General features: G+C 40.9%; 1 protein-coding gene across 1 annotated transcript in view; it reads right to left on the reverse strand.

Moving 5' to 3' along the window:
• Positions 1 to 25,720, reverse strand: part of LOC309554633 (uncharacterized protein) — a 104,387-nt gene extending 78,667 nt beyond the window's left edge. Inside the window, exons 1-2 of the mRNA XM_082256351.1 lie at positions 25,598 to 25,720; positions 5,469 to 5,822 (exon numbers count right to left, since the gene is read on the reverse strand). Of these exons, the coding sequence (XP_082112477.1) occupies positions 5,469 to 5,822; positions 25,598 to 25,646 (403 nt within the window). The 5' untranslated portion in view covers positions 25,647 to 25,720. The remainder of the gene's footprint in view (positions 1 to 5,468; positions 5,823 to 25,597) is intronic.
• Positions 25,721 to 26,175: the final 455 nt, after the last annotated feature.

Below are 26,175 nucleotides of genomic sequence, written 5' to 3' on the forward strand. Positions count from 1 at the left end.
CAACTGAAGGCCAAGTTCTCTTTACCTAATTCACATTTTTTCCGCTATTTGCAGCTTCACCATGCATTTCACAAGCAATTCGGCAACTCCCCCAGTGATTTCACCCTGGCGGATTTAGAAACAATCCTTCGGGATGAAACACTGAAAAAACCTCTTTCTACCATCTTTATTACCCTGCTCACCAGTGTACATTCTGGTCTGGAGGCTCTGCAGGCCTTCTGGGTGGCGGAGGCTCCAGAACTAGACACAGAGGATTGGGAGGATGTCTGGGATTACCCCTTCCGACACCTCGTGGACACCAGGGACCGCCTAGTGCAGTTTAAAATTCTGCATAGGTTTCACTTGACACCAACTAGACTGGGTAGAGCCTTCCCTGGTACTCCTGCGACTTGCTGGCGCTGCGGTGCGAGTGCCCCCACGTATACTGGACCGAGGTTTTGGACTTTGTGGATCGGGTGACCACCATCCATGTGCCTCTCAAACTTGAATTTTGTATCCTGGGACTTGTAAATGATCTGGCCCATTCTGTGGCGACCCGCACTCTACTGGGTCTCTTGTTGTTCTACGCCAGGAAACTGGTGGTTCTTAGATGGCGGAGGCCCGATGCACCCACCCTTTCCTTGTGGAAGGCCTTGGTGAACTCTGCTACCCCTCTCTACAAAGAGGCCTATAAAACCAGGGGTTGCCCTCAGAAATTTATGAAGGTCTGGAATATTTGGTTGGAGGCAAAGGAAACTGCCAATCACAGTGACTGTCAGGATGCTGTGGCTCCGCAGCCCTGATATCTGCTCTTTTCTTTTTCTTTTTTTGATTGGGAGAGTGGGACCGGTCGGTTTTCCTTGTCCCCTGTGGAGCCCCACGGTGATCGGGTTTTTCCTCCATACACTATCTCTCACAGGTGAAGCATGACTTTATGTCGAATACGATTGCAGCCTTGTTCGGGGTTTGTTCTTGTTTTCTTAGGAATTTACTTGTTATGTTTGTTCCTTTTGTATTGTTTTGAGCCAGGGTATGCCCATCGGCTCTGTTTTTGTATGTGTTTTTTCTTTTTCAAAAATAATAAAAAGAATTTTCAAAAAACAAAAAAAAAAAACAAAAGAAATAGAGAATAATAAGAAGTGGCATCTTCAATTTGAGCGGTGTAACATTAATTGAACCAGAAATTTAAGTATTGAATAAAGGCTTGAAATTTGCTCCATTAAAAAATCGAAATAAGTTTGACACATGTGGACATTTTAAAATTCACATGGAAATAGAATATTAAAAAATATATGCTAACCAAACCAGGAGAAAGATTGAGTAATGGACCATCAGTGAATATGTACTCACACGTCCCCCTTAGAAACAAATCTTTATTTAATCGGACACCAATGAATGACAACCATAGTGAGGTTCAAAAGAAATTAGAAACACTTGGAATCATAAAGAAATTAGAGATGGCATAAAATCCTTGGAACAAAGAAAAAATATAGTGATTGGACCGGCGGACAAAGGGGGGGGTCTATTGTAGTACTCTCCAAAGAAGCTTATAGCAATGAAATGTCGAATCAGTTGAATGACTCCTCCACTTATATGAAGTTACCTAGGAACCCTACACTGACATTTAAAAAAGAATTGGAGAAGCTGATACAGGAAAAAATAAAAATAAAAAAATAGGAAAAAATAAAAACGTTTTAAATGATGAAGATTCAAAGTATCTTGTGCCAAGTACGTGCCGAATTCCAGTTGTATACCTTCTACCGAAAATTCACAAGGATAAACAAAACCCACCAGGGAGAAACATTGTCAACGGGATTAATTCGGTTGGATCAAGATTAGGTGAGTATTTAGACTGGTTTTTGCAACCCGTAGTACAAAAGACTAGGTCCTACCTAGAGGATACTAAACATCTTATCCAGTTACTGGAGGGTGTTAAGGTGGATTCGGAGATTGTTTACCTAGCAACTGCGGATGTATCTAGCCTCTATACAATCATTGATCACCATGAAGTTTTATCAGCCATTAGGTGGGCACTAAGGGAGATGAGTGTTTTAAAGTGTCCCCAGAGGAAATAACTACAGAAATGTCTAAAATATAGTTTAGAACACAACTATTTGTTTTTACCAGAATGATTACTACCAACAAATTAAAGGAATTGCTATGGGGGCTAAATTTTTCCCAAGCATAGCTAATTTATTCATGTCAGAATGGGAAGAAACAACTGTATATGAAAACAAACCCAGCCAGCTACTTTTATATAAAAGATTTATTGATGACATTATTGTTATATGGGCAGGAGATGAAGATGATCTGATCAAGTTTGGTCAAACATTAAATACAAATGAGAAGAACATCTCCCTATCCCGGGAAATAAGTAGAGAATAGATAATTTTTTTAGACCTGGAAATCTTGCATGAACAAGGAAAATTGAAAACCAAAACATACTTTAAACGAGTGGACAAAAATAGTTTCCTCCCTTTAAATAGTTGCCACCATAAACCATGGCTGATTAACATCCCTAAAGGACAACAGCAACAGGAGCTGAAAATTATTCTTGATTACAGCATTCAACACAAAAAAATGGAGAACATTATAAAAAAAAACTGGAAGGTCCTGATGGCAGATAGATCCCTCACCCAAATACTTCCTAAAACTCAAAGATTCGCATATAGGAGGGGACCCATATTAAGATCAACCCTCAAAAAAATCTGTCAGCTTCTTTGAAGGAAAAGGTTTCTATCCGTGTAAAAACTGTTTTGCTTGCAAATGCACTAAATTTACAAAAAGCAAAAAAGAAGAATTTAGTTCCACTACAACAGGAAAAAAATATAAAATCAAGGACTTCACATCGTGTAGAACAAAGGGGATATATGTATATATGTGGGAATGTTCCTGTCATTTCCAAAATATAGGAAGAAGAAAACGGCCATTATGGAAACGCTTAAGGGAGCATGTCCAGAATATTCAGAAGGGATATCCAAAACATAGTGTTTCGAAACACTTTGCAGAATGTCATCAAAAAGACCCATCCTCCTTATTGTATTGTGGTATCGAGAAGTATAAACCACATTGGAGGGGTAGTAATAAAATTACTACTCTGAGCCAAGCTGAATCTCGATGGATCTTTGAAATGCAGACTCTCTCACCTTTAGGGTTAAACAATGAATTTTACCTTAATTGTTTTATTTCTGATTATTGAACGTATGGTGGTCACTTTATATTAGTATTTCATCTTTATTATATATGGAGTTTATTATTATTATGTTTTTATCAGCCTTGTCCATCCTACATTTGGGATCTTTATTTTATTACTACTTTCTCTAGATTTGTCAGTAATGCTCTTATATCAGTTAGCTTTCAGCTCACATCCATGCTGATTTGATTGGATAGCTATCGGACTAGATGCAATTTATCAGTCATTTTACTTCTCATGGTTTCACAGCCCTTTATCTGGGATCCCATCTGATTCAATTGTAGTGGATAACCTTTGTTTATTATATTGATTCTTTAGCTACTGATTTTTAATCTTAGATTTTTAGCCATGGATTGTTTACTGCTATTTATGAAAGTATTTTACATTATGGGTGTTTTAGTCTTATTCATGGTATTTTATGCCCCAACCCATACTATTATTATGATTGTGTAGATGTCTTGCTATTAATATTTAGTGTTTTCATACTTAATCCCATTTAATATCATTGGTCCGTTACCTTTGAAGGGTTAATGGTAAGCTATTTGCTCGTATGATCGGTTTCTATGTAAACTGCCCGCTACTTAAGTCCCGGCATGTCACCCTGGTTCATTACCCTTGATAAAGTCACGCTATTGGTGATGCAATGTGTCAGGAGGGGCTGGGTGATGTCACTTACAGTTTTTGGCCAAAACTGGAAGTACAGGAAATAAAGACGGACGCTGTTTGGAGACACTGCTGGTCTCTTTCCTGCCTACTGATCTGTCTACATATCTATACTGTGATGTAAGTTTTCTATTATTAAAGCTACTTCTATTTTACGTACTTCACTATGGAGCCCTTTATTATCATTTATCTATGAGCTGCCATGGATCTACCTACACTGGGGAAGTGACCATATAGGAGCCATTATCATCCATTACAAACATACCATTACCAACACCGAGGAAGAGTGGACCTTATCTTAAAGCAATATTTTAACCGCAGTGAGGTGAGCGGCCATTGCACTCGCAGCCTTGTGTTTGATGCTCCACCTGTTTTTTTGATCTGGAATTCACCTTACACAGGAGGAATGATTATTGTGCACCTATAAAAGACTTTTTTTTGGACTTTGTTTCACGTTTTGCACAGGAGGAATGTATACACCATAATTATACTCTATAATTTTTGTACCTATTAAGGGATTTTTTTGGACTATTTTATATTTAATCATATTTGTGCACTTATTGTTTGGTCTTCTGTATTTTGGAATTTTCAGCTCACTACTAATCAATTAGTAGATTGTGCACATTGTGTTTTACCTCACTCCCATTATGTTTTATTTCACTCCTATCACTTTTTTGGAATAGTTATACACGTTCACTTATCCAAATATTTGCAAGTGGTTATGTGTGCACACTATCACATTTAATTTGTATGATTCTATACTGTGATTCTAGAGCCAATTTACATACATTATTGACCTGTGAAAAATTGTTGTAATGCTCAGCTGGCTTCTAGTAACAGCAATTAATCCCTGCTAATGAACTTCTATTTTCTCCCTGTTGATCTGTTAAATAAACCATTAAAGTTGTTTCCTGGTATTTGTTTCAGCGCAAAAAAATATCTGTTGATCCTGACAGAAATCTTTTGCTAATAAATTATTTTGCTCACTGTGGACTACAAAATATCTTTCTTATTTTATAAAGAGGGGGAGAGAGAATGTGCTCTGTAATCCTGAAACACTTCCTGTCTGAGGGTGACAACCCTGCTATTGCATAAATACAGTACAGTGATGAAGAGTTGTCACTCTCATGCAGGAACTGTGTCACTGGCAGAATCATCAGGTGTAAATAAAGGGAAAAAGAAAACCAATGTCACCAAATCTAAGGACTGGTAAGCAGCAGTATATCAAGTTTAGTTTTTCGTTCTTAATTACTCTTTCAGGAATTGAGTGTAAGCTCTTCTTCCTGACTCACATGAAAGGTTTAGTGTAGTGTAACATGTTTGGCAGTTTACAATGTTATATGTTTTATTGGGGTATATACTGTATATTAGACCAAAAAGACAAACAATGAAGAATGAAAAAGGCATTTGGTATCAAAAGAGGGACTGTTGGGTGCTATGGACCAGTAGTGTACAGGCAATGGACAGGTTTGTTTCAAGTAGCTGAATTGAGTTCTTAATACAAGTTAAAGGCATACAAAGATAATGTCAATTGCTCCGGCGTTGTCTACAGATTTCACAACAGATTAGTTGGAGTTGATGTTGGACAGATTTGTTTTCATTGGTTAGTTATTTATAGAAGCATTGTACTTACTTTCCTGAACCTTCACATTGTAAGTGTTCATCTTGTCATTGAACGGTCCAGGGATCTCCAATCTGCAGCAATATATTCCTTCATCTTTCTTAGTCACATTAGTGATGGTCAGTGACACATTCCCTTGCTCTATGTTTCCAAGTAATTGGTATCTATTAGAGTTCTTCTCAGTCACGTTGCTGCCATCAGTCTTGATGATAACATTATCACAATACAGATAAAATGTAGATTTACATTCACCTCTTCCCCAGCACATGGAGACTCTTCCATCATCAGTAACAGAATATGTGCAGGGTAGAGTCGGTGTATCACCTTCTACTGTCCAGATTGCTATCTCTCCTGACACCGCTACACCTGCAAAGGTAAATAAATCAATACAAATTATTCTATAGCTCCAGTCAAAATAACATAAACCTGTTTTCTACCAGTAGCAGCAGCCACTGTCTACCTGTAAAAATGTTCCTACCTGTGTTCCTTTTTCCTGGTCTCCTGAACTCCCCCATATGATATGACTGCTTTACTCCAAAGACTGACACATTTTATTGTTTCTATGGACCCTGTCTCTGTCTACTGACACATCTGAACCTCACAGAACCTCATGTCTGGAGTCTAAACAGCAAGATGTAGAGGGAAGAAATCAATATCACTCCATTTAGGAGGTGTTTAGTAAATGTACATACTTACCGAAGACGTTAGTATACCGTTAGTTAGTTTACCAGAGTTCCTCTTTAACCACTTAAGCCCCGGAAGATTTTACCCCCTTCCTGTATTTTGTGATTCGGCACTGCGTGATTTTAACGGACAATTGCGCGGTCGTGCGACGCATCAGGCAACACGTTCTGCACTTATCTGCTTGTTTGCACAAGGAAGTCACCTGATATATTTATTGTATTTTACTTGCTCAAGTCACTTTATTATTGGGAGTCACCATTTATTCACCATATGGACTATTTTTAGTGTTATATTTATACATTTTTTTTTTTATGCTGCTATCGTTGCACTATATCACTGGTTCTGGCATATCACGTGCACGTTTATGTAGTTTTCTTACCTATCATCTTGGATTTTAATGAGAAGAATTTTTTATATATATTTATATCTTTTTATATTCTTCCATCTGTACCTTCTTATCCATCTGTACCATTGTATCCATCTGCGCCATCTTTTATACATTATATTTTTGGATTCACATATCTACACTTTTATTATGTTTTAAACACTTTTGATGCACAACATTCGCCATTGATTCATCTTGTACAGGTTTGTGCATATTTGTCCATCTGTACCGTTCACTCACATCAGTATATTAGAGGCAACTTTTTTTCATATACTTCCTCTATATTTGATTTACAGATTAGAAGATTTACTTCATTCACTTTTGAAAATCATCCAGCTGTACGGATTTATCCATCTGTACCATTTTTAGAACACAGATTTTTTTTATCACTACACATATATTTTAGCTCATCAGTTTTATATTAAGATCGTGGGTAAAACCTTTTGGAACAGGAATTATACATGAATTAGCGCCGATTTTTATTTATTTATATAGTACTACTTCACAGTGGGGACAATGAATAGAATTGGCTGCTTTTTCTGACTGTATTGGAATATAGTTGTTTCATTTTTCATCACTGCGGATTTGCACATTGATACTTTTGTTCATATTTACACCATTCATTGGTTCTTGAGTCAGACCCCTTTCAGGTAGCGCATTGGTCCTCGCTTTTTATCCCATATAAACATATAGTATAACTTTTAAATACAATGGCCCATAAGCAAGTAATTGCACACAGGAGAGTGTAATGTAGAGGAAACAGTCTATCACAAAAGTGCCATCACAAAACAGTCCATATCTGGATCAACTACAAATTCAAGGTGAGGGAGAAAAAGTCCAAAAGTCCCACTTGTGCAGTTCTATAAAAAGGGAACACCTTCTAAGCCTCCACCAGAGTGCTGGTCACCCCAAGGGAATTGGACACTCACCAGAGATATCTGCCCCCCCCCCCCCCACTCTCATGGACAGGGCTTGCTCGCTTATTAAAATGGCTCTTTATTTCAGGTCAGACAAATCCTCTGCATTCAAAATACGTCCTTCCCAACAGAATACACATCCTCCTTCTCCTCGGTACCACACCATCATCCACATGGGATTAGGTAAATAGAATAACACCCCAACTAGTGTGATACCGTTTATTTAGATTTTACAAAGTGTGCACTCACAAAACACATGCTTGATTAAAGCCCATCAAATCAAGTACATCAATCACATCAGACTGGATGACTCCTGCAACCATCCCGGGTACTCACGACGACCTCTCCATGCTGAAGGAGTAAACCGCAGGGATGTCCGTTCGTCACCACAATGCACTTCCGGTTGCCGTATGGTCACGCCCTGACATGTTTCGTCATTTCCGACTTTCTCAAAGGGGAATGACCATACGGCCCGGCAAACCGTTTTTTAAAGCCACTGATGGCGGAAGCCGCCCACAACACAGCCGCCGCTTAAGCAGCTCTAATGATGGTAATCAACAATCGGATGCTAGGCAACACCCACCACTGCTGTGTCACATTATTATTGTGAGAACTAACATTATAACACACAGTTAGTATCCACTGCAGCCTAACTTGATAGTGACTAGCATCGATTCGCTCAATCTCCACATATTATTGTAGAAGCAGAGCTGAACCGAAGCATACGCAGTAGACACTAATAATATATATATATAAAGTGGCCACCTATTTAATGTGCACAGGAAAAATCCCCACACATGCACAATATACCGCCAATCTTTTTCTCGACAGTATGTGCAATAAATGTCATATATTACAATATGCATCCGATAATTGATAAACCATCTCACTCGTAATATATGTAGTGAAACCTCCAAGTTATAAGCATAATTATCCAAACATTTGACTAATAGTGAAAATAAAAATTAGCACTAAAACATATTCTGGTCAAATACTCAAAACCAGAGACAATCATGTCTCAATTTTTCCATGTATAAAAAAAACATATCCATACAACTCCTTCAATTAAAATGCAGCCATGAAGAAGATAATATAAAAAATAAAATTAATTAAAAGGCAAATAATGCATACCCTGAAAAACGAACCACTTTGTGAATCGCTCTTCATACTGTAAATGTTGGGAAAAGGGAAAACACTGGTTTTGGTGGAAAACTCCATAAGGGATCACTAGAAACACCCTTTCAAATATGGGAAAGTGATCCCTATAGCCCACCAATGGTTCCCCTCATCAGGGAGCCCCTCAATAAATTGCTCTTTGCACAAAGTGAATTTAGATATATATGTATATATATATATATATATATATATATATATATAGAGCAAGGACTATGTTGCAATAAAACAACCAAATAGGGGAAAGCTGGTAGATGAAGAGCTTTTAACCAAACCTTAAATGGATACCCTGAAAAGGGATCTCCTCAATAAATCGCTCTTCACCAAACATAACCAAGGACCCCTTCTTTGGTTAAAAGAAAAAGTATATATCGCAACTGAAACAAAGTACTTATCCTTATCAGTCACCATTCAGAGGGAATCTATTGGTCAGAGATAAGATGAAAAGCGAACGACTTTGTGAATCGCTCTTCATACTGTAAATAATGGGAAAAGGGAAAACACTAGGGTTAATCGAAAAACTACATAAGGGATCACTAGAAAAAACCCTTTCAAATATGGGGAAGTGATCTCTATAGCCCACCAATGGTTTCTCTCATCAGAAAGCCCCTCCATAAATCGATTTTCGCACAAAGTAAATTTAAAGATATATATATATGTAGAGAAAGGACTATATTGCATTAAAAACAACCAAATAGGGGAAAGCTGGTAGATGAAGAGCTTTTAACCAAACCTTAAATGGATACCCTGAAAAAGGGATCCACTCAATAAAACTCTCTTCACCAAACGAAACCAGCGACCCTTTTTTTTTTGTTAAAAGAAAAAAGGTATAACTCAACTGAAACAAAGTAATTATCCCAATCAGTCGCCATTCAGAGGGAATCTATTGGTCAGAGATGAATCAATTTAGGTCCATCTCTATGTTTAGACCACTTGGATCCGAAGCATGAGTCAGACAAATCCATCTTGTTTCACACTTTGATAATTCTCTGATCCAATTGGCCCCCCTCCAAGAGGGGGTAACCCTTTTGATGCCCCAAAAATGTAGCCCCCTAGGATCACGTTAGTGAAACCTCCTGAAATGATCCAAGACACTGTGGTATCTAAATCCTTTCAGGATTTTGGAAATATGTTCACCAACTCTCTTTTTGAGGGTCCATTTAGTTCAACCGATATAGATTAGATTACAAGGACACATCAATGCGTACACCACATGAGTGGTGTTGCATGTTATAAGGTTTTTCATTTTAAAGGTCTTCCCTATTGAGGGCACAGTAAATTCCATTAGTTTTTTAATATTTGTTCTTGCAAAAAAACATGCTCGACACCTCCCACAGGCATGAAAACCCTTTCGTCCAGGGAAAAAGGACACGTCAGGGGGGTCTAGAATCTTCTTTACCACCCTATCGCCAAAGTTTGGCGCTTTACGGTAAATGAAGGGTGGAACATTCGGCAAGACAGGCCCCAGAGTCCTATCCATCTGAAGGATATACCAATGTTTTTCAAAAATCTCCTCTACTCGTTTGTAATCAGCAGAGAAGTCGGATAGGAAACTCCATTCGATTTTATTATTTTGTGGCCTAACCTTATCCACAAGGCATTGAGATCTAGGTATTTCTAGAATATCATGTATTTCCTTATCAAGGACCTTATCAAGGATCTTTATACCCCTTTTGCATAAACCTATCCTTGATAATCTGAGATTGGGCAAGATAATCGCAATCATAAGAACAATTGCGTCTTACTCGCATGAACTGCTCTCGTGGGATGTTCCGCAACCAAACAGGGTGATGGCCACTTCTTATAGACAGGTAACTGTTCCTGTCAGTTGGTTTAAAATATACTATTGTGGCAAACCTCAACTCCTGTCTGAAAATAGACACGTCCAGAAATTGAATAATTTCCTTATCCCAGCTGAACTCCAATCTGATGTTATTCCGATTGGAGTTCAGGTGGGACATAAACAAGAGGAGATCAGCCTCACTGCCCTCCCCGATAAACAGGATGTCATCTATAAATCTTCTATAATAGATTAACTCCCGCCTATCTTGGTTAAACACAAATTTGTCTTCCCATTCTGCTATGAAGATGTTGGCTAAACGGGGGGCAAATTTAGCGCCCATAGCCACACCCACCTTCTGGCTGTAAAAGGAGTTTTGATACCAAAAATAATTATGGGATAGACAAAAGTCTAATGACTTTTGTATACACTTTTCTGGGCAAATGGGATCTCATCTCTTTTGCTTAAAGACCAATTCAGGGCCAGCAACGCATCATCATGTTGGATGATGGTGTAGAGTGAGGACACGTCGGCCGTTACTAGAAAGGCCGGCGAGTCCCCACTCAACAACACATCATCCAATGAAACGAAAAGATCTTTCGTGTCTTTTAGGAACGCCTTAGTGTTTGTCACACTCGGCTGGAGGAATTGGCCCAGGTATTGGCCCAACCGGGCCGTCACCGATCCAATACCATTCACAATTGGACGTGCAGGTGGACAATTCACATCTTTGTGAATTTTCGGGAGTGTGTAGATCGTAGGAATTCTACAAGCACTGGGGGGTTAACATTTTTTTCTCTTTTTTGGTCAAAACGTTTGTTTTGAAACCATAATCGACCAAAGATTTTAATTCAGATTCAAAACCCTTTCTCGGGTCACCTGGCAATTTAATATATGTCGTGGTATCACCCAACATATTCGATAATTGTTGATGGTAAAACGATTTGTCTAAGATGACCACCCCCCCTCCCTTATCAGCAGGTCTTATAATAATTTCTTTCCTCTTTTCAAGGGATTCAATGCCCTCCATAATGTGTCTATTGTGACCTTGAAATGTATTCTGAGGTTCTAATTTTTCAAGATCCTCCAGTACAAGGTTTTTAAATACTTCAATACAGTGATTATTTCTAACAGGGGGATTGAAAACTGACTTGTTTTTCAGTCCACTATTAATCATCCCCCCTTGACCACTGTTACTGATTGAAGTAATTGGATTGTTAAGGAAGTACTTTTTGAGGTTGAGCTTCCTTATATACTTATGGGCATCAATGTAAACATTAATTTTGTTTAATGCACGTCTTGGTGCACATTTGAGGCCCTGAGTTAGGATGTTCAACTCTTTTTTGTACAACTGAACCTTACTAGTTTCTTTTTTGTATGCTCGTTAAAGTCCTTCAACTCCGGGATTTACAAACCAAGTTAAGTGATTTTTCAGAGCCCCCAGAGTTGAAGGACTTTAACGAGCATACAAAATAGAAACTAGATAAAATTTACAAAGACACACAAAAGAAAAAAGTTAACAAGTATAATAGGGACATGAGTGATTTTAGGAATCAGCAGGTGTTTGCTTGGCAAACTAGCACTGACATATCATCTAACACGAGGTCAAATTCAGATAATAATGTGAAACCTTTGCAAAAAGATCTTCCTAATACTCCCAAAAGACCCCTTCAACTTCAGACACCTAGGAGATCACCACCCAATCAGGTGGAACACATCAGTAGGACTCCAGATTTGAGACAACACTATGACCATGGAACACATGAATGGATGGGTCCCCCTCATAGAGGTGCTACAAGGGGTTCAAATGGTGGGAGAGCACGTGGCAATTTTAGGGGCAGAGGCCAGTCTTCTACCAATAGGAACCAACCTACTAACTTTACCCACTCCAATTATTATCAACCCCTGGCCAACTATGAGGAGTCTGGCAGTTACAGTCAGAGAGGGGAAGGGGTCGAGGACGTCATCGACCCTATCAATTCAAACAACAAGGGGAAAGAAGAAATGTAGGAGAAGATGTAAGACAAGGAGAGGTGTCACATAGTTACATAGTTACATAGTTAGTGAGGTTGAAAAAAGACACCAGTCCATCCAGTTCAACCTATGATGTGTGTGTGTGTTTGCTGTTAACCGTACATTGTATACCCCTCTATGTTGTGGTCTTTAAGGTGCCCATCTAATAGCTTTTTGAAACAATCAATGCTCCCTGCTGATACCACGGTTTGCGGAAGAGAATTCCACATCCTTAATGCTCTCACAGTGAAGAACCCCCTGCATATTTTAAGGTTAAACCGCCTTTCCTCTAGTTTTAGTGATTGGCCATGTGTCTTATTGTATTTCCTTTCTCTGAATAGGTTTTTCCATATGCTAGGGTTGCCAGTACAATATTTGTACATTGATATCATATCCCCCCTCAATCGTCTCTTCTCCAGGGAGAATAAGTTCAGTGCTTGTAGTCTTTCCTCATAGCTGATGCCCTCCATTCCCCTAATTATTTTTGTTGCCCTTCTCTGGACTTTCTCCAGTTCCAGCACATCCTTCCTGAGGACCGGTGCCCAGAACTGGACAGCATACTCCAGATGTGGCCAGACCAGGGTCTTGTAGAGTGGGAGAATAATCCCTTTATTTCTGGAGTGAATCCCCTTTTTTATACATCCCAGTATTCTGTTGGCTTTGCTTGCAGCGGCTTGGCATTGCATGCCACTGCCAAGCCTGTTGTCTACCAGTACCCCCAAGTCCCCCCTAGTGAGTACCGAGTACCTTGCTTTCTGGTTTCTGGCAACCAGGTGCATTATTTTACATTTTTCAACATTAAACCTCATCTGCCATGTAGTTGCCCACCCCATAATTTTGTTCAGGTCCGCTTGTAAGGTTTCCACATCCTGCCCAGAAGATATTGGCATGCTTAGTTTAGTATCATCCGCAAATACTGAGATTTTACTCGATATCCCCTCCTCTAGATCATTTATGAATAAATTAAACAGGATTGGCCCCAGGACAGAACCCTGGGGGACCCGCTTTCCACACCCGCCAATCTGAGTACTCCCCATTAATCACCACCCTTTGCAACCTCCCCTGGAGCCAGTTCTCTATCCAGGTACTCACCTTATGATCCATACCTACCTTCCTTAGTTTGAACAGTAAGCGTTTGTGGGGAACGGTGTCAAAGGCCTTTGCGAAGTCCAGGTACACCACATCCACAGGCTTACCTTTATCTAGGTGGCAGCTCACTTCATCATAGAAGGTTAATAGATTGGTTTGGCAAGAATGATTTTTCATGAATCCATGCTGATTACTACTAATAATACCATTTTCATTACTAAAGTCTTGTATGTGGTCCCTTAACATCCCCTCCAAAATCTTGCAGACTACTGATGTTAGGCTGACCGGCCTATAGTTACCCGGGATATATCTCGGCCCCTTTTTAAATATTGGTACCACGTTGGCTTTTTTCCAATCAGCTGGCACCATACCCGTCTGTAAACTATCCTTAAAGATCAAGAATAATGGTCTGGCAATCACCTGGCTGAGCTCTTTAAGAACCCTCAGGTGCAAGCCATCCGGTCCCGGTGATTTATTTATGTTAAGTTTCTCTAATTTAGTTCTAAGTCTATCTTCTGTTAGCCATGGCAGTATTTCCTGAGGTGTGTTGTTTAGTTTGGCCTTACAAGCTGGGTTAGTGTAGCCCCCCCCCCCCCCCAATTCTTTTGTGAAGACTGGAGAGAAGAAATTATTTAACACTACCGCCTTTTCCCTGTCCTCTGTGGCCAAAACTCCCTTATCGTCTTTTATGTGGCCAATGTGTTCTGGCCTCGCTTTCTTACTGTTTATATACTTAAAGAATTTCTTGGGGTTCTTTTTACTCTCTTCCGCTATATGTCTCTTGTGTTCTATATTAGCCGCCCTGATTTCGTCTTTACATTTCTTATTACACTCTTTGTAATGCTTGAATGCTGCCAGCCTGCCAATGACCCCTCAGTCTTGTATTTTTTGAAGGCCTTTCCTTTAGCATTAATATGCATTTTTATGTTGGTGTCAGAGCGGGACGTAGAGTCCAGTACAAGAAAACGAAGGAGGGAGCACTAAACCAGGGAATTTATAACGTTGAGTTGGACAAAAAATAGTTGAACATCCTGAATCAGGGCCTCAAATGTGCACCAAGACTTGCCTTAAACAAATTTAATTTTTACATTGATGCCCATAAGTATATAAGGAAGCTCAAGCTCAAAAAGTACTTCCTTAACAATCCAATTACTTCAATCAGTAACAGTGGTCCAGGGGGGATGATTAATAGTGGCCTGAAAAGTCAATTTTCAATCCCCCTGTTAGAAATAATCACTGTATTGAAGTATTCAAAAACCTTGTACTGGAGGATCTTGAAAAAATAGAACCTCAGAATACATTTCAAGGTCACAATAGACACATTATGGAGGGCATTGAATCCCTTGAAAAAAGGAAAGAAATTATTATAAGACCTGCTGACAAGGGAGGGGGAGTGGTCATCTTAGACAAATCGTTTTACCATCAGCAATTATCGGATATGTTGGGTGATACCACGACATATATCAAATTGCCAGGTGACCTGACAAAGGGTTGAGAATCTGAATTTAAATCTTTGGTCGATTATGGTTTCCAAACACACGTTTTGACCAAAAAAGAGAAAACATTTTTTAACCCCCAGTGCTTGTAGAATTCCTACGATCTACACACTCCCGAAAATTCACAAAGATGTGAATTGTCCACCTGCACGTCCAATTGTGAATGGTATTGGATCTATGACTGCCCGGTTGGGTCAATACCTGGACCAATTCCTCCAGCCGAGTGTGACAAACACTAAGGCGTTCCTAAAAGACACAAAAGATCTTTTAGTTTCATTGGATGATGTGGCAAAAGAGATGAAATCCCATTTGCCCGGAAAAGGTTTATACAAAGGTCATTAGACTTTTGTCTATCCCATAATTATTTTTGGTATCAAAACTCCTTTTACAGCCAGAAGATGGGTGTGGCTATGGGCGGTAAATTCGCCCCCAGTTTAGCCAACATCTTCATGGCAGAATGGGAAGACAAATTTGTATTTAACCAAGATAGGCTGGAGTTAATCTATTATAGAAGATTTATAGATGACATCCTGTTTATCTGGGAGGGCACTGATGCTGAGCTCCTCTTGTTTATGTCCCACCTGAACTCCAATTGAAATAACATCAGATTGGAGTTCAGCTGGGATAAGGAAATTATTCAATTTCTGGACGTGTCTATTTTCAGACAGGAATTGAGGTTTGCCAGAAAAGTATATTTTAAACCAACTGACAGGAACAGTTACCTTTTGGTTGCGGAACATACCCCGAGGGCAGTTCATGCGAGTGAGACGCAATTGTTCTTATGATTGCGATTATCTTGCCCAATCTTAGATTATCAAGGATAGGTTTATGCAAAAGGGGTATAAAGAGGCGGTCCTTGATAAGGAAATACATGATATTCTAGAAATACCTAGATCTCAATGCCTTGTGGATAAGGTTAGGTCACAAAATGATAAAATCGAATGGAGTTTCCTTTCCGACTTCTCTGCTGATTACAAACGAGTAGAGGAGATTTTTAAAAAACATTGGTATATCCTTCAGATGGATAGGACTCTGGGGCCTGTGTTGCCTAAATGTTCCACCCTTCATTTACCGTAAAGCGCCAAACTTTGGCGATAGGGTGGTAAAGAAAATTCTAGTCCCCCCTGACGTGTCCTTTTTCCCTGGACGAAAGGGTTTTCACGCCTGTGGGAGGTGTCGAGCATGTTTTTTTGCAAGAACAAACATTAAAAAACGAATGCAATTTACTGTGCCCTCAATAGGGAAGACCTTTAAAATTAAAAACCTTATAACATGCAACACCACTCATGTGGTGTACGCATTGATGTGTCCTTGTAATCTAATCTATATCAGTCGAACTAAATGGATCCTCAAAAAGAGAGTTGGTGAACATATTTCCAACATCCTGAAAGGATTTAGAGACCACAGTGTCTCGGATCATTTCAGGAGGTTTCACCAACGTGATCCTAGGGGGCTACATTTTTGGGGCGTCTAAAGGGTTACCCCCTCTTGGAGGGGGGCCAATTGGATCAGAGAATTATCAAAGTATGAAACAAGATGGATTTTTCTGACTCATGCTTTGGATCCGAGTGGTCTAAACATAGAGTTGGACCTAAATTGTTTCATCTCTGACCAATAGATTCCTTCTGAATGGCGACTGATTGGGATAATTACTTTGTTTCAGTTGAGTTATACCTTTTTTCTTTTAACAAAGAAAAAGGGTCGCTGGTTTCGTTTGGTGAAGAGAGATTTATTGAGTGGATCCCTTTTCAGGGTATCCATTTAAGGTTTGGTTAAAAGCTCTTCATCTACCAGCTTTCCCCTATATGGTTGTTTTTAATGCAATATAGTCCCTGCTCTACTTATATATATATATATATATATATATATATATATATATATATATATATATATATATATATATATATATATATATATATATATATACCTTCAAATTTAATTTGTGTGAAAATCAATTTATGGAGGGGCTTTCTGATGGGGAAAACCATTGGTGGGCTATAGAGATCACTTCCCCATATTGAAAGGGTTTTTTCTAGTGATCTCTTATGTAGTTTTTCGATTAACACTAGTGTTTTCCCTTTTACCCTTATTTACAGTATGAAGAGAGATTCACAAAGTCGTTCGCTTTTAATCTTATCTCTGACCAATAGATTCCCTCTGAATGGCGACTGATTGGGATAAGTACTTTGTTTCAGTTGCGATTTATCCTTTTTCTTTTAACCAAAGAAGGGGTCCTTGGTTATGTTTGGTGAAGAGCGATTTATTGAGGGGATCCCTTTTCAGGGTATCCATTTAAGGTTTGGTTAAAAACTCTTCATCTACCAGCTTTCCCCTATTTGGTTGTTTTATTGCAACATAGTCCTTGCTCTATATATATATATATATATATATATATATATATATAAATTCACTATGTGCGAAGAGCAATTTATTGAGGGGCTCACTGATGAGGGGAACCATTGGTGGGCTATAGGGATCACTTTCCCATATTTGAAAGGGTGTTTCTAGTGATCCCTTATGGAGTTTTCAACTAAAAGTAGTATGAAGAGCGATTCACAAAGTGGTTCGCTTTTCAGGGTATGCATTATTTGCCTTTTATTTAATTTTATTTTTTATATTATCTTCTTCATGGCTGCATTTTAATTGAAGGAGTTGTATGGATATGTTTTTTTTTATACATGGAAAAATTGAGACATGATTGTCTCTGGTTTTGAGTATTTGACCAGAATATGTTTTAGTGCTAATTTTTATTTTCACTATTAGTCAAATGTTTGGATAATTATGCTTATAACTTGGAGGTTTCACTACATATATTACGAGTGAGATGGTTTATCAATTATCGGATGCATATTGTAATATATGACATTTATTACACATACTGTCGAGTAAAAGATTGGCGGTATATTGTGCATGTGTGGGGATTTTTCTGTGCACATTAAATAGGTGGCCACTTTATATATATATATATATTATTAGTGTCTACTGCGTATGCTTCGGTTCAGCTCTGCTTCTACAATAATACGTGGAGATTGAGCGAATCGATGCTAGTCACTATCAAGTTAGGCTGCAGTGGATACTAACTGTGTGTTATAATGTTAGTTCTCACAATACTAATGTGACACAGCAGTGGTGGGTGTTGCCTAGCATCCGATTGTTGATTACCATCATTAGAGCTGCTTAAGCGGCGGCTGTGTTGTGGGCGGCTTCCGCCATCAGTGGCTTTAAAAACCGGTTTGACGGGCCGTATGGTCATTCCCCTTTGAGAAAGTCGGAAATGACGAAACATGTCAGGGCGTGACCATACGGCAACCGGAAGTACATTGTGTTGACGAACGGATATCCCTGCGGTTTACTCCTTTAGCGTGGAGAGGTCTTGAGTACCCGGGATGGTTGCGGGAGTCATCCAGTCTGATGTGATTGATGTACTTGATTTGATGGGCTTTAATCAAGCATGTGTTTTGTGAGTGCACACTTTGTAAAATCTAAATAAAGACTGATTTTATTTATAAACGGTATCACACTATTGGGGTTGTTATTCTATTTACATATGCCCATGTGGATGACGGTGTGGTACCGAGGAGAAGGAGGATGTGTATTCTGTTGGGAAGGACGTATTTTGAATGCAGAGGATTTGTCTGACCTGGAATAAAGAGCCATTTTAATAAGCGAGCAAGCCCTGTACATGAGAGTGGGGGGGGGGGGGCAGATATCTCTGGTGAGTGTCCAATTTCCTTGGGTTGACCAGCACTCTGGTGGAGGCTTAGAAGGTGTTCCCTTTTTATAGAACTGCACAAGTGGGACTTTTGGACTTTTTCTCCCTCACCTTGAATTTGGAATTGATCCAGATATGGACTCTGTTTTGTGATGGCACTTTTGTGATAGACTGTTTCCTCTACATTACACTCTCCTGTGTGCAATTACTTGCTTATGGGCCATTGTGTTTATAAGTTATACTACAGTATATGTTTATATGACCATAATGTGATTGCGCTACTGATTCCAGTTTCTCTATTAAGATTAGTTGGTGTTGCAATACAACAGATGTTCTAAACTCTCTCTATCTAAACCTAAAAAAAAAAATGCCTTTATACTTTAATATTTTGCCCAGCACTACATCTTATATGCCTATATACAACTGTCTTCAGACAGTGGCTAACAAGGCATATGTAGTCCTCAGCAACTTTTGATGTTGTTTGTAGGGATGCCCTGCTGCATAATGAACACGGGGGTCACTTTCGGGAAAGAGACACCATTTAGAGCATGCCTTGCATTTTCTCAATACAGTGAGTCCACTACTAAGAAACGAGTTCCGTTCCAGTCCAATTTGTTTATAAGACCAACAAAGATCAATGGCTGCGAGTGCTGATCAGTTTGTTTTGGTGGGGGGAGTCCTTCTGTCAGAGCACAAAGGCACAGTGGGGTAGACCGCTGCAGCAACATTGCTTGTGTTGGTGCAGCGATCTGTCAGTTTTTATTCGTTCAGTGTGTGTACCCAGCTTTATAGGATTGGACATTTGAACACATGTTTGTATCTTTGACAGTTCGCCGGTTGAATGTTCATATGTAAGGGACTGTAAATACAAAGCAGTCTCTGACTGGACAAGGTTGAGGGGTGGAGTGGTGACATCATCCTTTCCATCTCATCCAATCAGAAAACACCTTGTATTTATTGCAAAAAATAAAAGGCATTCTCTCTCTCTTCATTGCTCTTCCATCCAGCCACAGTTCCATTCCCTGCCTCTCGGCTCCGGTGTGACCAAAGGAACCATCCCGAGCGTTCTCCACGGCCAGGAACATCTCTAGACTCACCTAATTATTCTATCTGCCTTAACTTGAACCAAGAAATGTGAGTGTAACCTTTTACTTTATAATATTAAAAGTTATATCAGAGTTACACTATTGTGGGGTCTCTTTTCTCCATCTATGTACATCGGAACACTGAGAAATACAGAGAGTCACAGATACCATACCCCCAAGGATATCTCCACCAAGTTCCTTACTGGGACACAAGCCTTATTGACCTTTTAGGCTATATGGCTTAGGGGTCATTTTAGTCCGGTAAGTTGAACATCCAGAGGGGGAGGATTGTGACTTCTTTCACTGCACCGGATTGAAGGCATGCTTTTGCACTGTGATTTTGGCACATAAGCACTTTTTTGGGACTTCTGTGGAACTTTCAATATTTATATATATTTATTTGGACTTTCACTACATATTGGACTGACACTTGTTCATTCTCAATATTTTAACCCCGGAGGGGGATATCACCAATTTTTATCTGCACATGTTATGTACATGTATTGCATGTTGCACTTTAACCACTTTAATACAGGGCACTTCCCTCCCTTCCCGCCCAGGCCAATTTTCCCCTTTTAGCGCTGTTGCATTTTGAATGGCAATTGCGCGGTCATGCAACACTGTACTTACACCAAATTTATATCATTTTCCCCCCACAAATAGAGCTTTCTTTTGGTGGTATTTGATCACTGGTGCGATTTTTACTTTTTGCTAAACAAATAAAAAAAGACAGAAAAGTTTGAAAAAAAAAAAAAGTTTTTTTGTTTATGTTATACAATTTTGTAAATAAATACGTTTTTTCCTGCACCGATGAGCACTGATGAGACTGCACTGACAGGCACTGATGAGGAGGCAATGATGGGGTGGCACTGATGGGGTGGCACTGATGGGGTGGCACTGATGGGGTGGCACTGATAGGCGGCACTGATAGACGGCACTGATAGGCGGCACTGATAGGCACTGATATGTGGCACTGATAGGTAGCACTGATATGCAGCATTGGTGGGCACTGATAGGCGGCACTGCTGGGCACTGATAGGCGGCATTGATGGGCACTGATAGGCGGCACTGATGGGCACTGATAGGTGGCACTGACGGGCACTAATGGGCACTGATAGGCAGCACTGGTGGGCACTGATGGGCACTGATGGGCGGCACTGATCGCCACTGACGGGCGGCACTGATGGGCACTAATGGGCACTGATAGGCGGCACTGGTGGGCAATAATGGGCACTGGTGGGCGACACTAAAGGATGGCAATGATGGGCACTTGTGGGCAGCACTGATAGGGAGGACACTGGTGGGCATCACTGATGGGGAGGGCAATGGGGGGCTCCCTGAGCCCTGATTGCCATCCCTGGTGGCCATAGTGGGCATCCCTGGGGTCATAGTGGGCATCCCTGGGGTCATAGTGGGCATCCCTGGTGGTTCTAGTGGCATCCCCCCCCCCGAGGGTCTGCACTGGTAATCAATGATCTGATTACCAGTGCCGACCCCCCCCCCTGTCAGGGGAGCCGCCGATCGGCGCTCCTTTACTCGTGCCTGTCAGGCACGAACTAAGGAAAGCCGATCAACGGCTGTTCCTGTTTTACTATGTGACCAGCCGTGATTGGACACGGCTGATCACATGGTAAAGAGCCTCCGTCAGAGGCTCTTTACCGAGATCGGAGGTGCAGGGTGTCAGACTGACACCTCGCATCACCGATCGCCGCTCTGCGCGCCCCCGGGGGGCGCCCAGAGCTGTGTTATCCTGCCGCCGTCATATGACGTCCGGTCAGGATAACACAACCACATTCCCGCCGTCATTTTGTAATAGGGCGGGCGGGAAGTGGTTAATATTCATTTAATGAGTGATATTTATTCTATTTGTTATTTATCTAATATTGATTATTGTATACCTTTTTGCGCTGGTATTTGGCACTGCACGTTAGAAATTTGGTTATCACCATTTTTGAACAGCTGCATCTAGGTATAGTATTTATATTTATCCATAGCGCGGTACACTTTTTGATTTTTGATTCTCTCAATGGAACCCATGCTGAGCAATCACCCGCTCCATGGTTACTGTGTAGCTGGGCAAAACATACCTGGAATTTAGCTTTAAGCTTGCCATACATTGTTTTTTTTTTGTATAAACGTTCATTCGAAAAATTTTGTCAGTACATTCTATAATGCCATCAGAGACTTGCTGAAGTGCTTCATAATTAAATTTGCTTTTAACACTTAGTTTTGGAATTAATGAAATTTCCACAGAGAATATGACATTCTCCATTCTACTCCTTCGATTTAAGACAATCATCGATTTGACAGCATTAACTATTTAAAAATCGAACACAGAGTCAAAAAAAAAATATTTTTTAATGAAATTCTACTGGTAAATGGCCAGCTCTAGAAGCGCTTTATGGATCTAGAGACACCTTGGAAGATATGGGTGAGCCTACCATATCATTGAACACCATTTCCACCTTTTTCATATTTTCTATGTAACATATGCACTGCACAATGTTTTTTTAAGCAAGGAAATAAAAATAGTTTAGACATCCATAAAATAAAATGGTTTCTTTATATGGTTTTCTGTAGGTTATCTAGCTCAGATTCATTACTGGTAGCAGTACTAGAACTGGTAGCTCAGACACAAGAGCCGGAACTGGTAGTCAGCCCAATGGTCCAACAAGGTATCACTCAAAGACAAAACAAGAACATCGACACAGTATAACAGGGTGTCAGGAGTATCTAGCACTCCTGCTCCTCATTCCAGCATCCTGGTTTTGGCATTCTCCTTGTCCGTCTGTCCACCTGCAAGGTTATTCATGTGGCCAGTCCCTGGGTGGACACCAAACCTGATCAGAGACGTAACTAGATTTCTCAGGGCCCCGGTGCAAGAAATCATGAAGGGCCCTCCCCTCCGGTGATGGTGGGGAGGGGGCTGGGATCAGTGGCGGCAATGGTGGAAAGGGGGGTGGGATCAGTGGCGGCAATGGTGGGAAGGGGGGTGGGATCAGTGGCCGCGGTGGTGGGGACGGGGCTGGGATCAGAGGTGGGGATGGTGGTGAAGGGGGGGTGAGATTAGTGGCGGCGATGGTGAGGGGGTGGGATCAGAGGCGGTGGTGAGGGGGGGTGATGGTTGGGAGGGGGGTGGGATAAATGGCGGTGGTGAGGGGGGGGTGATGGTTGGGAGGGGGGGGGATCAATGGCGGTGGTGAGGGGGGGTGATGGTTGGGATCAATGGCGGTGGTGAAGGGGCGATGGTTGGGAGGGGGGTGGGATCAATGGCGGTGGTGAGGGGAGGTTATGGTTGGGAGGGGGGGTGATGGTTGGGAGGGGGGTGGGATCAATGGCGGTGGTAAAGTGGCGATGGTGGAGAGGTATCAGTGGGGGCGATGGTGTGGAGGAGGGGTGGGATGTGGTGTCATCCTCCCCCACCACCACCTCTGTCTTACTGATCCCATCCCCCCGCAGATCTCATCCCTACACCCCCCCAACACCTCTGTTGTAGATAGGGATGAGATCTGTTCTGTGCCAGGCATGGGATCATTAAGAGGCAGAAAGCCAGCAAGGGTAGAGTTTGGGATCAAAATTCTTCAAGGAAAGTTTACTTACATAGCAGTGGAGTCGGTCAGAGTCAGACGATTCCCCCTCACTCAGCAACTCCACTCCAGCCAGGCATGCACGCTTCTAGCAGGCAGTGTGTGGTTTCTTCGCAGAGGGGAGAACTCCTCCTCCCCCTGCACTCTATTGGTGTCAGCTGGTCAGCTGACTTTCTTTCAGTGTCCACCCCTGCCTCACTGCATCAGCCTCCTGAGTGTTTATTGGAGGATCGGCAGGGCTGAGGGCGGTGCAGGCTGCAGAAGATTGCTTTACAGAAAACTGCCCAGCCAGCCTCCTCGACCTCTTAGCAACCGGCGGACGCTGTAGACACCTCCCCCCCCCCTCGCGCACAACGATCGTGGAGGGCGGACTCGTACGTAGTAGCCACTAGCCAGCCCAGAACACTCAGGCGGATGGATGGGCCCCCTCACGCCGCGACCGCGGTAAGAGAACGGGGGGCTGGCGGGCCCCCCTCAGGTGGCGGAACTCCAGGGCCCGGTCGCAAGCGCGACCGCTGCGACCCTGATAGTTCCGCTACTGAACCTGATTTAAACCAGCCAAGCCTGTAGTCTCATGCTTGTAATAGCATGTATAATACCTGATCAAGCTACCTGTTTGTCTGCCCTGCTCAGCTAGAATGGATTACCTTGTTGACGACCTTGGATTGGATATAAACTATAAGATAATTACTTTCTATGTACCCCGTTCATACTTAAAAGCAGTCTTTTGAACTGTGGTGGAGTACAGAAATCTGCAGCATGTCAGCATTTTTCCATCCTGTACTGCAGCTCTGTTTATCTGGGTGCCTGAACTGCATTGCATAGAAATTAATTATATGTCAGGCTGTGATGTTTCAATTAATTTTAAAAAAAGTACAAGACACAGCCAGCAGGAATGCCATCCAGAACTGACACTATCTGCATGGTCAATCTCAGTGTTATAGTGTGTTATAGTGTGTGAATCAACCTAGACACATAGGTACACGCTATCAGTTTTTTCTCGTTCAACCCAGCGGGCTGTAGTAACATCTTCCTACTGAGCTATGTTCTGACAGGGGGACTACCGTCCACCTAGAACACACCGGTCACCAGTTGCAGCAATTGACTGCCAGCGCTGATCAAATGCCGATCGGATGCTGATTTTCCAACATGCCTGTTCGACAGAAGCTGGCTGTTAGGTGGGCTTCTGTTGGACAGGCTGGTGTTCACATGGGCCAAATATTGGCCAGTTCAACAAAAACTGCCAGATATTTGGCCCACATGTACCAGGCTTTAAGAGGCAGATTCAGACAGCTAACACCCAAAAAAAAAAAAAACAGAAGTATTTGCATTGTATACGTTACATTTTAAACTGTTTAGGTTCTACTAGCAGAACACCAAGAACAGGAAACATTGAGGCACACAATCACTCTGACCAATAAGTGCATACCTTTTTTTTGTGGAGACAAATGTTTCACTTTAAGCTCAGGGTGCAGCACATTCATCACATATATAAGGTGAATGCACCATTAGGAAAACTTCTATAGAGGGACCTATAAATTACTGTGAAATATTTTAGGCAGACAATATGGCCACTAGAATAATCTTGCATTCCTTAAGCATAAATTGAAACCATAAGAATGGCACTATATACTGTATCTACTCACTAAAACCTACTAAACATTTTAACAGGTCACATAATTTCAAAACTTATTTTTTATATTTTTAAATCTTCAGCCTTTATTAAAAAAAAAAAGCCTGCTGATCCTGCCAAAAGCTCTTTGCTCATTTACTTCCTGTTAAAGGTTGATAAGGCTCCGTCTTTGTCTCCCACCTGCGTTGTCACACTCACATTCTCTCCCAATGGAGACTATGAGTGTTTGTACTGATGCGCATTGCACAAGCATCATCCACTGCTGTGACTATTAGGAAACCTGTCCTGAGAAATGCCATACAACCATCAATGGAGTGTATGCATGTAGATAGGAAATGTCTGCAACGAGCAGCACTAAAATGCAACAAATAAAAGAAGGTAACATAAATATTTTTGCGTATAAAAATGGCAGCTGTTGATGATACGCAGTGCTTTAGCAAAACTACAGGTAAATGCTATTCAGTTAAAGTTTACATATACTTTACATTTTCTTTAGCACGCTTCATGTTAAAGCAACAACCTGCTAATAAGGCTTCACACTGTTTTCTAAGCTCATTTTTCAGAACTATGAGAGATGGAATACGTACCTTGGAGTACTAAGATTAAAGCGAACATCCAATGAGAATATGGGCCCATCCTGAGTGCTGCCAGTCTGAAGTCTGGGTTATCTAACTCAGTATTTTATATATACTAGACCATAAATGTAGAGGAAGTGACCACAGGAAGAATATAACCATGAAACATATTCGTGTGGTTAGAGAAGTGGGTCTCTCATAAGTTAGAATGTAGGAAATTAGGAAATCTCACTTAAGTCGCATCGCTCTTAAAGTGTAGCTAAACCCTGCATTTGTTTTCTTTTTTCATGCTTTTTAAGTTTCCACTGACATATATAGAGGGATACAGTCACCTGCCTGCTGCTGAAACTACTAGTTGCCTGGCTGTTTTCAGCTTTCATACTGTCTGAGTTACTGAGCCAAAACAAAAAAAGCATGTAGCTAGTGATGTCAAAGAAAAATGTTATTCTCTGATCTGCATACTTTTTGGGGGGGTCAGTGAATCAGAAAGTACCGAAGCCCTTGGATAACCAATAAAATCATGCAACATGTACAGTATCTGACAAAAGTGAGTACACCACTCACATGTTTGTAAATATTTTATAATATCT

This window comes from Pelophylax lessonae (assembly GCF_965119305.1).
Source record: "Pelophylax lessonae genome assembly, chromosome: 4".
Classification (NCBI taxonomy): domain Eukaryota; kingdom Metazoa; phylum Chordata; class Amphibia; order Anura; family Ranidae; genus Pelophylax; species Pelophylax lessonae.